The sequence below is a fragment of the Hippoglossus hippoglossus genome, chromosome 6, assembly GCF_009819705.1.
Source record: "Hippoglossus hippoglossus isolate fHipHip1 chromosome 6, fHipHip1.pri, whole genome shotgun sequence".
Lineage (NCBI taxonomy): Eukaryota > Metazoa > Chordata > Actinopteri > Pleuronectiformes > Pleuronectidae > Hippoglossus > Hippoglossus hippoglossus.
Window position 1 is genome coordinate 15,768,578 of NC_047156.1, and position 13,305 is coordinate 15,781,882.

Below are 13,305 nucleotides of genomic sequence, written 5' to 3' on the forward strand. Positions count from 1 at the left end.
TTATTATTATTATTATTATTAGTAGTACTAGTCTTCGTATTTCTAGTACCCAAATTCCCCTCTGGATCAATAAAGTATATATCTATCTATCTAGTAGTATAAGTAGTATTAGTAATAAGTAATAATTATTGTTTTATTGTTTTTATTTCATTGTACTTATTTGCTGCTTCTGCTTAGTTTTAAGCATCTCTGCTGTTTACCGGGACATCAGTTATTTTTGTTTCATTCCCTCTCATGTATACCTCATGTTTTGAAATGACAATAAATCTTCTTGAATCATATTATAACAAAGTGTGATTGTAATCTATGTATACAGTTTATATGTGTGTATCTATATAATGAGGTATAATACGATTATTCTGGTTTGAGATCATATGCATAATGCTATTCACATTTCATGTAAAAAATAAAACATAACAGCAATAATAATAATAATAATAATTAATAGAGGCATGACTATATTAAGGGTTGGAAGATGTTACATTTTGTATATGTATATTCCCTTATTTTTTCTCATCCCACCACCACATTTTAAAGTTCATTGACAGTCCCATTCCCTCACTCACCCTCTGGGGCCACAAGCTGGATATTTTTCCATGCAAAAATGAATAAGAGACAAATTTCAGGAACTATGAAGAAGAGTAATTTTGGAGACTACAAAGCTTGTATCCAGGCTCACACTTATCGGTTTTGTAAAAAAGAAAACCTACTTATCTTTGCGGATTGCCACCCAAGTTAAAGATGCACATGACAAAACTCTATCACCTATTTATTCCACAGCAGTTTAATGTTACATAACTGTGGTCAATTCATTTTTTGATTTGATGTGCTTGTTTTCCACCTCGGAAACAACAGCCTTACAACCTCTCTATTTCAAGTCCATTTTCTCCTCTAACAACTTATAGATTTATATTGATGCATATGCATATTCATGAATGAAAATGGAAAGTCTCAAAACCCTCATCGACTTTGTTTATGATCAATGTAATTTGTTTTAATCCCTTAAAATGTTTGCCTGTTAAAAAATTAAACACAACAAGGAAATAAAAACATCTTAAAAGCAAATAATAATGACGACAATGTCTTCTTTTATATTTTAAATGACAGCAAATGCTGCTCTGAACTTTATGATGTTGTTAATGATTTGTATAAACAAACAAACAAACAAAAACAAAACAAAAGCTTGCAATAGCACTTATGACCAGCAGAATAAATCCACTGGGAATCAGAATATAGCTGGTTAAACAAATGTTCTGTGCATCAGCTGTCCTATAAATAACCCTATACCACAGTCCACTGAACTGATATGCTGGAAGAACACTCAGTATGGAAAATAGTCCACACCACGAAAAGACATTTTTAAATGAATTCCAATTAGAGTAAAGAAATCTTTCACCAGTATGATAAACCCACATGCTCACATCAGACTGCAGTGGAATCCATCACATTCAGGTCAAACTTACCTTTGGTAAAGTGGATCTCTTATGATTTGTTGTCATCCTCGTATAGACTAATAAGAAATCCCACATGTGAGGTGAGTGGTGATGCTCCGATCCCATTAAATAAATATTCTACAGTCAATAAGATGGGAGTTTGTAATGTTGTAGCGTGCAGCCCCGACAACACTTTAAACTCCACCCATCCATCTTGGCTGCAACACCCGGGCTCTTTCACAGCTCAAAGGTAGTGTGCCGTGGGGATGACAGGTTCATGAGGCAGCACTTCCTCTGTAGTTGTACAAGTTGTCTACCAGGACATTATTAATGGGGGATTTAAACTGAAGGCACAAGTTCATGCGATGGAAGTGAAGTTGTCACAGGCTCTGGGCATCTCCTCAGGTAGGTTTGACTCATTTATGACGGATGACCAAACTGCAGCTATCTATAAAACTAACATGATATAATATCTACTGAATACTGAATTTCATTTGAGATCTGTGTTTAATTTGTTCCCTTTTGTTAGTAAGTGTTTGTAAAGTTCATTTATTTAAAATTTGATGATGAGCTCTCTACAAAACCTTCTATTAAAGCCGATTTAGGATTGAATGATTTATGAACTCAGATATTGAATCAGGGAAGTTAGTGAGGGTACATCACTCATGGATGCTTCCTTCGTGTCATTTTTCATAAATGAGAAATTAATGCCTGTGCATTAAATAGAATAATAACTCTCTAGAGCACTTCCTGTGTGTTTCTGGTGTATGTGACATTAATTATATGAGTGGCATGTTTGCACAGCACTCGGGAAAGCTCAGTGTGATCTTGTGCTGAAGCATCAGCTTTGGTCTGAAGGGAGGAGAGCGTGACTGTGACTGTGTTTTCAAGGGAAATCCAGCAAACATGTCCAGCGTCATTCACTTTAATGATCCATTTAATGCATGAGTGCTGTGTCTCCTATTAGTGGTTCTAAATCATCATCATCACAGCCCCAGGGACAAAGACGGAAATGGCAAAACTCTGGGTTATGTCCTGATTGCTGATAGGACCGTGTTTTCCTCTGTGTTGAGCCGTGTGGAAGATGTTCAGTGGTGTGAAGAGCAGGGGGCACGGGGGCAAATTGTGACGTGGTGGCTCTGCTAGAAGCTGGGTGAAGTGTTTACCACTGTACGAATTATCAAGCATTTCAAACTGATTTAGATCCCTCACCATTTAAAAGAGGAAAAATTCCTTGAAAGAAAACTAGAAAAATCGGACGTGCACTGAACTGCTAAGTCAAAACTGAGATGTGGAGATTTGGGATTTGGAGGATATGACAAGTGCATCACTCGGCTCTATGTCAGGGTCCTGTTTGGGAACCATTCTTTTTTTTGCATGTTATTTTACAACCATTGTTTAAAATAGTTTTTATGAGCTCCAATTGTTACCTCAGCCAAGAAGTTTGTTATGGTCTGTGTGTTTCTCTGTTTCTCTGTTAGTTAGCAGGATTATTGGACGTATTATCATTAAAAGAAATGTTTTCACCATTTTCCTTGATTTCTCAGATAATAATTGAATAATGAAAAATAAAAATCTGGATCTAGTGAATTTAAACGTGGTTCAGGGGACTTTTGCGCCTTAGCAGAGTTATCGCTCTCTCTCTCTCTCTATGCCCATATAGTTGATTCTTCATTCGAGGGAGCCAGATATTTCATCTGCACACTTTGGAAACATGCAGGAGGAGGCTGGAGTGTTAAGATTTTATGGAAACATTAATGTTGCCTTAAGTGATCGCTGCTGACTAATGTAAGCTGTTTAAAGACGAGAGGCAAACAGACCAGGTTGGAGTCACCATCATGTAATGGAAATACTGCTGTGTAAATTACCTGCAGAGTCAATATATACCCCACTTTAGCTTATAGGTTTTATGATTATAAACTCAGTTGCCCCCGTTTATTGAATTACAAAGTTGTTGCAGACGATGTTCACCTAGGCCGCACTCAAACTGGATTACATTTATTTTATCAATCGCCGACATTCCTGTGTTACAAAGTGCTTGTGCATGTACACTAATTATGTTATTCAATACCCCTATAGCTTTTAAATGAGTCCAATATGTGTTTGTGACATTTCTTACTGAGTAGTCATGGAAATAGTATTTGCCAGACAGTCTGGCTGTGGTGGTTGTCCTTTTACGTGGTTAATGGAGTCACACTTTTCAGAGGGGAGTTATCGTGACCCATAGCTTTGAGATGTATTTGTTTAAATAAATAATCAATGTGCCAGGAAGTTCACACAGGAAGTACCTGCTCAATCAATCGATCTTCCTAATGTCTCCGTACTTCTGAAATCTTCAGGACAGTGTTGCTGCACTTAAGGCTGCACTGCTGTAATGGTCAAAGCACTTTTTAGGGAAAGAGGTTTCTGACTGACCAGTTGTCCAATGCTCTGGTGGTGGTCGGCGGCTCGAATCCCAGCCCATGACATAGTGTCCTTGGGCAAGATGCTGAACCCAAATGGCCCCTCATAGATGTTGAATGCACTACTTGGAAGTCGCTTTCAATAAAAGTGTCAGCTAAATGACATGAAATGTAATGTGACCGAGACACTACAGTTTCCATGTCACCATAATGTCTATGAAGTCGATTATAATTGCTCTACTCGGACTCTTACTCAAAAAACTGTTCTCCTCAGGGCCAGATCCAGGAGAAATAACAATAAACTACCCACTTACTAACGATAACAATAAATTATTGTTCCGAATTTTTATATCCTAAGCTTTTTTGAAGTACACACTGTGCTTGGACAATATTAAATTAGGTGTGGCTTTGCTTAAAGCTACAGAGGTAACCAAAGAATGACTTAAATGTGCACCTCACTGAATCAGGACATATGATTTGCCATTCTGTGTAAACTGTGGCCCCTTTATGGCCCCAGATGTAGACAAATCCAAGATCCGCCGTACATACTTCTGTATTTTCAACTGTATTACACCATCCTCCATTGTTGCAGGCTTAAGGTACAAGGCCCTCAGGTAATAGTTGCAGATATTGTCACATCTTTCACAGGGCACATTTAATATTTAACGTTTCACTAACAGGCTGTACGCAGCAGCAGCAGCAGCAGCAGTAGCATGTCTCGCAGCCATTTGTTGTTTTATCTTGTCACCTCCATGGCGATGAGATGCTGAAGGGAGATGTCGCTGTTGAACGTGTATAGAGAATGGTTTCTGAGATGTGAACTCCCTCTGAGCGCTGGTGAGTCATGTTGTTTGGACTCGGAGCGCGCCCCGCGGCTCTTCCTGTTGGTCTCCGTGAAGCAGGAAGGGAGCACATACTGAATGAAACCCATCTGACTGTGTGTTATCTGTGTGTCACTGTAAACAAATTCAAATGCACTACTGTGTAATAACTCGGCAAACCTCAGCAGTGACCTGTTTAGGATTCAGAACAGTAGCCTCTGTGTTATATAATAAGGGCAATCACTACGAAATAATGACTCAGTACATGCAGTAAAGATGAATTTATGATGTGCATTCAGCCATTGTTAGTGTTACTGTGCTGATTATTCCCCCCTGTAAACATCCACATTCTAAGAGGAGATGACATTTAGAATAATACTGAGTTTGCCTTGTAACCCTCAAAAAGGAGGTTAGGATTTCCCCCTGTTGGTTTGTTTGTTTGTTTGTAAGCAAGATTAGACAAAACCGATTGAATCTATTAACATGAAACTAGGTGGAAGGATGCGGTGGATCAGGGAAGAACCCATTACATCATTCTGCAGATCCAGATCAGAAGGAACAGGGAGATATGGTGTTTTTAAAAATTGTCACAGTTTTCCAAGGGAATATTTAATAACAAATAATATGAGTATAAATAATATTAATCAGAAACATTAAGGGAACTGATAACTATGAGTGTGTGACTTTAAGGGGAATGTTGGGCCTCGGTAGAAGTATGCGCTCTACCATTGTATAGAAAGGTTTCCAGGTTATGGATATCGTTCGAAATGTCAACTTAAATTCATATCCTAAAGATGAAAGCCATGTCAGGTATAATGAATAATCATGCAGGCCTTAATATTTATGACACATATGTTGAGTCAGTGAAGTCTTTATGTCAATTTTTATTATCCATCCATCCATTATCTATACCACTTATCCATTGAGAGCCACGAGGGGAGAGGAGCCGATCCCAGCTGACATTGTGCAAGAGGTTATGTTTACCATGTTGCAGAGCTGACACAAAGAGACAGACAACCACTCACATTCTTCATCCTTTTCATTCGTCCTTTTCATTACTGAATACCTTTACTGAATACCTTTGTCTCAAAAGAAAAGAAAACCGGTAAAAATGTTGCTCTAGTTTTCTAAAGATCGAAATCAATGTGTAAGGTAACAAAGCTGCAATGTAGGGAAATCTTCTGTGGCGCTATTGGGAGATTCCTGAAATTTCCACTATTGTTCATTTTCAGTCTTACCTGATCCCACGAGTCATGCCGTGGATTTTGGAAAGCCAGAGGCCTCTTTGTTCCCCATTAGTGTCACGTATCAGAGGGTAAAAGAAAAAAAGATGTGTTAAAAATGTATGAGCACAGTAACACGAGAGGGAGAAGTAGAGAGCTGGACTGTTGTGATCCACCCATACAGTCTATGGATCCACCACGCATTTTATTGATCTGAACATACAAGCTTTTACATCTTCCCAGTGATAACTCAATCAACTGGTATAATGGTTTGATTATGTGGCCGGCTGCCCTTCAAGATATAAACAACAATAACAACACTTTAATAACATACTCTTATCACTGCTTTGTCTCGTCTGTGTGTGTGTGTGTGTGTGTGTGTGTGTATCTGTGTGTGTGTGGGTGTTGGGTTCTGCAGGATCATGTCATCAGGACAGCTTTGTGTTTGCACCCCTGCTGGAGAGTCAGGCCTCCAGCTCCTCGGGAGGCGACAGGCATGTTTCTATCAATCCCACCAACAGCCACTCAGTGTCCTGGAGCTCCTCGCCCGCCAACAGTTTCCACTCTGGAGGAACAGAGACGGAGAGCGACCGACACTCCGGTGAGTTTGCACACATCACACCAGCTGAATGTCACCGAGCCGAGCACTGCTCCTGTTGGTTGCTGCATGCAAACCTAATGTGCATTCAAAATGTTAATGCTAGAATTTGAAGCCTCCTCCTTCATAATTATAACAATAACAGTAATTATAATAAGCTTTATAACTTTTCTTGATAATATTACAAAGTGCTTTAAAAGGATGAAACAAGGAGATTAAGTCAATGGAACTGAAGCAGAGGAAACAATGAAATAGATATTGTATGAATAATTGATACAAATTATAGAAATATATGAATAAATAGGGTTATTCGGTGTAAAAAAGAGTGTATGTCTAGCATTTTTAAAAGCTTTCATAAAAAGATACGTTTTAAGATGGGATTTATAATAAGCTCAAAAATTACCCTGTTTTAGTTAATTGTGGAGCAAATTCCAGAATGTGCAACCCTTTGACACTCACAACGATCCAGCCCGAACTCTAATGAGCCTGTCAATCACTGACGTTGTGCTGAGGCCACTGGACATCAGATACACTCTGATCGACTGTGCTGAACGCACGGTGAAGAGGAAAAGTTCATACCCTCAGCTGAATGGTTGGTTCTGAACTTTGATGATATCTACATCAGCAGATCCGTCGGAGCGAGCCGTCAGTATTCATTTGGTTGAACGCTGCTGTTGAGCGTCTTGATGTGACTTGTGATTGTCATGCAGGAGCCTCTTGAGTGGGCGCAGAGTTCTTTTGATTCTTGGAACGTTTGCAAACACAGAGATGTGAAGCTGCAGCCTCAGATTGAAGCTGATTAAATATCCCTCTCTAGACTTTCAACATTCTTCAAATTGGTAAATGGTCTGTATTTCTATAAAGCTTTTCTTGTCTTGATGGCCACTCAAAGCGTTTACAGTACAGTTTTTTTTTGCCAATAACTCATTCACACACACACATTCATACACTGCATCCATGTGCTGATCTTTCTCCTTCTTGCCCAAGGACACGTCAGCATGCAGATCGAACCCCCAACCTTCTGGTTAGTGGTTGACCCGCTCTTCCTCAACCACAGCTACCCCTTTAATTTGCAATATAATTTAACTGTAGTTGTTTTGCAGTTATATAATTTGGACTTTGAGTTACTCACAACAAAAAAAATATGAAAATCAAATTTGCCCCCTTGAATCAAATGTATGATTTTGAGGAATTTACATCTTTTAACTGTAAAAAATACAGTTTGACTTTTGATGCAAATATAATATGACAGTTTATCATATTGTTTGAGACTGCAGGAGTCAATCAGTATGACACTCTAATGAGAAGTAGCTCATGATTGTATATTAACATGCACACCCTGAGGTGAATAATGCATAAACCCACTGTGATGCCTGGAACTAAATACTGACTGCTCTGCTGCTTTGTACCCACAAGGTGGCAGTCTTTCACTTATCAAAAACCTCGCTCCCTCTGCAGAGCCTGTCATCTGACCTACATCTCTGCTCTAACAGGCAGGAATGGAGGAGAATATATTTTAAATGGCACTGACCCTATAAAAAGCTGCTTACCTCTTTATTTATTTATCGGCCCGATGGAAGAAATACAGTCGCCTGATGGTTCCACGACATGTTATCAGGGTTGGCACGCACACAAAGCTGCCACCAGCGCTCAATAAATATCAGAACAGTAGGAGGAGGAGAGGCTTGCTGAGCCTTAAGAAAGCAGATGGTATTTTGCATCTACTGACAGATGCCAGACGACTCCACAGAATAGCAGCACAGACAGAGACGGATACACAGAAGTACGCAGGCCAAACTGCAACCTGTGTTATTGAGATTCTGTCTGGAGGTCTGCTGGTGTGCAGCCAAACGTGGCTGACATTGAGATAAGAGTAGTGACCTTGCAGTTACACCATGATAAGCTCAGATAGAAAGATATATGAAGTAAATTGATGCAAATTTTTAGATTCCTTGCATTTCTTGTCATCATAAGTTGACCGAGTGGTTAATAAAATGCCACCTGAAATATCTATTTACAAATTCAACATATATTTTTTATAGCCAGGACTTTGAAATCCATTTAAATTCCCTCTAAATCCCAATCAATCCAGCTGGAGAAATCTGCCATCAGTTTTAATCTTAGGCTATTAAACTTTACTACAGTCATTTGTTACCACCCTGCTCAGTTTATATGACATGATGTTACATTTGCTCTCAATCCAGGGATCCCCTGCCGCCACATCAGCACTGTCTGCACAGCTGACCCGAGAGTCCTATAGTATTGATTGTTTTTGAGTTTTTCTACCCGCTGTAGAAAAACTGTTCAGCCTGAAAACCCTGTAATGATCCAAGACTTTTCAAAGGCTTTTCTTTTCACTGAAGTTTGGGCCTTTACTTCAAGGCTGCAAAGTGGATTGATAAAAAAGATCTCAGAGAGGCGTGTTTTAATCTCAAAATGATGAACCCACTGGCCTCAAATTCTTTTTTTTAAATGAAACCATTATGTGATTATTAGAGGAGGTGTTACATAATTTTCTCTTTTTTTTTAGGTCAGTTTTTTTAATTTGCACCCACTTCATAAAGGTATGATTCTTTAAGGGACATGCATCTTTCATCATGCACAAAAGAGAACGATTGATGGCGGGATCGATACACGTCCATGTCGGCCCATTAAGTTCCGCTGCCCCCGGTAATTTCCCGCAGCTTTATTTTGAGTCAGTGAATCACGACGGAGGGGGACGTGTCCATCCTATGTGGGACCTCCCCTACCGCCCGTCACCATGACAACAGCCGTGGATGGAGGTGGTTGGGGAGCTGAGGATGCTGAGGGGGGAGGAGGGGGAGGAGGAGGAGGAGGAGCAGGAGGGGCCGGGGGGGGGGGGACATGCGGAGCTGAGACAGGTGTTGCTGGAGGTTTGCGCATCGCCCGCGAGATCGTGCGGCGGCATGAGGGGCTGAGGGAGCGCGCGGACACGACCCAAACACAGTTTTCCATGTATTCTGTAATTCTGCTCCTCGATACACGGGATTTAATAATCACCGCCGGGAAACAACTGACCGTCACCATGGTGCATCACTCGGGTTCAATCCAGTCCTTCAAGCAGCAGAAAGGTGGGTCCGCTGTACATTGTGCCAATTACGCGCCCGGGGAGGGTTTGTTGTCGAGCTGGGTGCGATGCGCGGGGACTTTCCTCTCTTAGTTCAAGAGTTGGCGGTGAGACATGGCGCTCGCAGGTACCAGACTGTGTACTTGGCTGGAGAGTGACGCAGAGTTAGAGGTCTCACAGCCTCCTCCTCCTCCTCCTGGGATGAAGCTCAACCTGGTGCGCGCTGATATTTCTATACATTACTTTATATTGACTGTATCAAGTCATTTTTGTTTTCCTGCAGGCTACAGGGAAACAACTCTAACACAAACGGGATACAGCCTATTCGCAACACCTCTCTAATAATTTAATCTATACCCATCTATCTATATTTTATATTTATTTTGTTTGAATTTCAGGGAAAAAAACAACTTATTCACACTACATTTATTATAATATAGTGGATGGTTGTATTTTGTAATGCTGCACAGGAAAAAGAACTGACCTTTACAGATGTTGGAAAGGTAGTTTGATGATTGAATTTGCAGTGATTTCCCAGTCGTGTCAATATGACATTTAGAAATATCCACAGCTACACAGTACAGGCTCTGTGTTAGTGATAACATATAGGACTGGGCAATAAAACCAATAATAATTGTCACAGAATAATTTTAATCTATAGTAATAGAACAGAAGTTCAATACATATGGATATGATGCTAATGGATTGTGCAAACACGGTGAGGAGGTGTAACATAATTGGTTTTAATGCTCATAAAGAAGAGTGCCAAACCACAACCTTCATTCGGGAACAAAAATCTGTCTTTGAACTTAAAGAAATCATAATGTGACATTTATCGTGATAATTGTCAAAGTCGACTGTCATGAAAATATTGCCCACTCCTCTGATAACATAAAAAACATAAGTGTTGAGGAAAGAGACAGGTTTGTTTTCCATACATCTGTTCAGGGGCTTGCAGACGACTTTGTACCTTTGTGCCAGGCACCTGTCAGGAATCGCTGCCCCGAGGCTGTGGGCTTATGAAAGTCATAAGGAATGATTTGAGGCTGTTTAAAAGTTCCTGCCATGCAGTCAAATGGAAAAAACAATCTCCCCTAAGCGAGCTGTTGAAAAAGCAATACGAGACATCGTCGGACCCCATGCTACTGCTGCAGTCCATTTGGCATCGCTGCACTCTGCACCAGCAATAACTTAACGCGGGTCATGTAACAAATGTGTATGGTGAAAGAAAGATAATTGGTCTCCACCCATTGGAGTAAATTTCATCAAATCTATAAGTAAGTAAGAATCAAGTCATCAATCTGTGTCTGCCATTTCAGCGAGATTACACTGATGCTCCACTATTGATTTCGGAGCCTGAGTTTATGGCTCTTTGGAGAACATTAGAGGTTCTTTAACGCTCGGTGTTAATTATACATGTGTCTGCTGTGTAAATTTAGAAAGATGCTGAAGAAAGTCGTTGTTTTTCCCTGCGGACGTGGGGCTCGTAAATGAGGAGCTTTTGGAGTTCGTCTCGCTGGCTGAGGAGGATGAAAGAGCCGATCCCTTGGCTTCTGAGGAGAAGATGCTGAGCTGAGTAGCTAAAGAATCTCGTGACTGAGGGAAGGGACACCAGCTGCACTCAATCCTTTTACTGGTTTTCAGTGTGAAAACAGACCAAAAGGAAGACAAAGCAGGATATTGACAGAGATGTATTTTTCTTTATTCTCAATCTTTCAACGTGATCCACATGAATATTATGGGCTGTATTCATCCAGCGTTTAAGGTTTGTTTGTAAGTTTTATGATCATCTTTTTTTTTATTGTGTGAATTGTGCAGCACTTCGCTTCTTGCTATTCCGCATAAAATCGTAGCATATCACAGAGTGAACCACTCACCATAAAGCAACATAACACTCCACTTACCCGAACGCTGTCATCAACACATATGAGATCGTAAAAGGCTTGATGAGCTGATAATGCTTGTGTACCATTTGAAAGCTGAGTGGAGTCTTGTGTTGGAGGCGAAAATCTTCAGCATTGTTGGAACCAAGCTGTAACTACTTCATACGTCATCAGTAAAAATCTGGGAATTGATTCCATAAAATCCACTCCAAAGCCAATATGAGGGGATCAATGGGAGAGATACATCTGTGTTCCAGCTTCTCCACTGAGTGACTCAGGGGAAAACATTTCTGGTCGGAGATAGACTTCGACAGAAGTTAGAGCGGGACTAATTATTAAAAATTATCAAATGATGTAAGGCATCCATCCACCCATTATATATATATACCAGTTATCCTTTGAGGGGCGGAATGAGCAGGAGCCAAACCTAGTTTACATTGGCCGAGAGGTGGAGTACAGCCCATCAAAGCTGACATATGGAGACAAACAACCATTCTCACTCACATTCACAATTTAGAGTTTCCAATTAACCGGAGAAAACCCACACAGGCACAGGGAGAAAATGCAAACTCACAAACCCCAGCTGGGATTCGAACCAGGAACCTTCTCTCCATTAGGCAACATATAAGACCCCTTCCTGTCTTGATAAAATGTATCGCTCAATTGATGTAGACCAGAAAATGAAGCTACATCTGATATAACTGTCCAGGATGTAAGGGAAGTCTCTGTATGTTGGCCCTATGATTCGCTGGCGACCTGTCCAGAGAACCACACCTCTCACCCAGTTGTAGGATAATTTGGACAGAAAATGATTTATAGACCAAACAATTAACTGATTAATGGAGAAAATATTTGATCAGTGGGTTAGGGTTAAGGTTAGATAACAACCAACTTCTCCTGTAAAGAACCAGTGCTGTAAATCAAGCAATATCTTGCTCTTCCTCATGGAAATAGTTTATGGATTAGTGATTTAATTTGGTTTTTTTATTACGGAAATTATGTGCCTGTGTGTGTGTGCGTGTGTGTGGCTGCTAAAGGACAGGGAGTACTGTCCTCTCCTCTCTCACACTACCTTTACTTTTTAACTTTGCATATGTGCCTATAGGCAGTAAATATGTGTTAACCATGCGTATGTGGTTGTGTGTTCACGTGCAAACCTTTGGTTGCACAGTCCCAAGCAGGCCACCTGTCCTCTTATGCAAGCAGGCAGATGGTTTTATAGATGCAATTTCAGCACAGATTTGGGAAGAGCACATATAACATATCATCTGGGATTTTAACAGACTGTGGAGCAGTTTTTATGTAAGATGAGTGGATCAATACTGTTTAAAAAGAGACAGCGTGCCAGGCAGACAACCAGTTCAGAAAAATGACAAAACAAAGAGGCTTCTTTACCCTGCATGTGTGTGCAAAGTGTGGCTGTTAGGAGCTTTAACACTTTCACAGTCTTTAAATAGTCAGTTGCTTTGTTGCTAGGTTATAAGAACATTACAGGCACAAGTTCTGCTGGAGTCCGGATTGTATTCTACAGTTTCATCACGTCCTCAAAACACATGGCGACGGTGGAGCCATTCTGGAACTAAAATGTTCTTCCTTGAACTTAATGCTTGTTTTCTGAGCACAGTGCGGTTCACAGCCGTTCCCAGAAGAGGTGTGTACCCACGGACACAACAGAGGCTTTGCAGAAAATCCTGTGATGCGGTAGAATATCCCCAGCAATCAGGGGGCATAAGAAGATAGTGTGGCATTAAAGGAATCGGGAAATGCAGAGATTGAAAGACAAGGAAGATGTTTAATCTGCTCAAATGATGCAACCCAGAGGTTGTGCCAGGACCGAGTAACAGGCCGCTGAATGTT

The 13,305-nt window shown here is 40.5% G+C and overlaps 1 protein-coding gene across 4 annotated transcripts in view; it reads left to right on the forward strand.

Annotated features, from left to right (window-relative positions):
• Nucleotides 1–9,046: 9,046 nt before the first annotated feature.
• ano3 (anoctamin 3) overlaps nt 9,047–13,305 on the forward strand; it is a 36,060-nt gene continuing 31,801 nt past the window's right edge. For 2 of the 4 annotated variants that reach the window (XM_034587009.1, XM_034587008.1), the window contains exon 1: nt 9,048–9,569. In XM_034587009.1, coding sequence (XP_034442900.1) covers nt 9,239–9,569 — 331 coding nt within the window. In that variant the 5' untranslated portion in view covers nt 9,048–9,238. Of the gene's footprint in view, nt 9,570–13,305 lie in introns of all 4 variants that reach the window. The other 2 variants (XM_034587010.1, XM_034587007.1) reach the window with 2 other exon arrangements.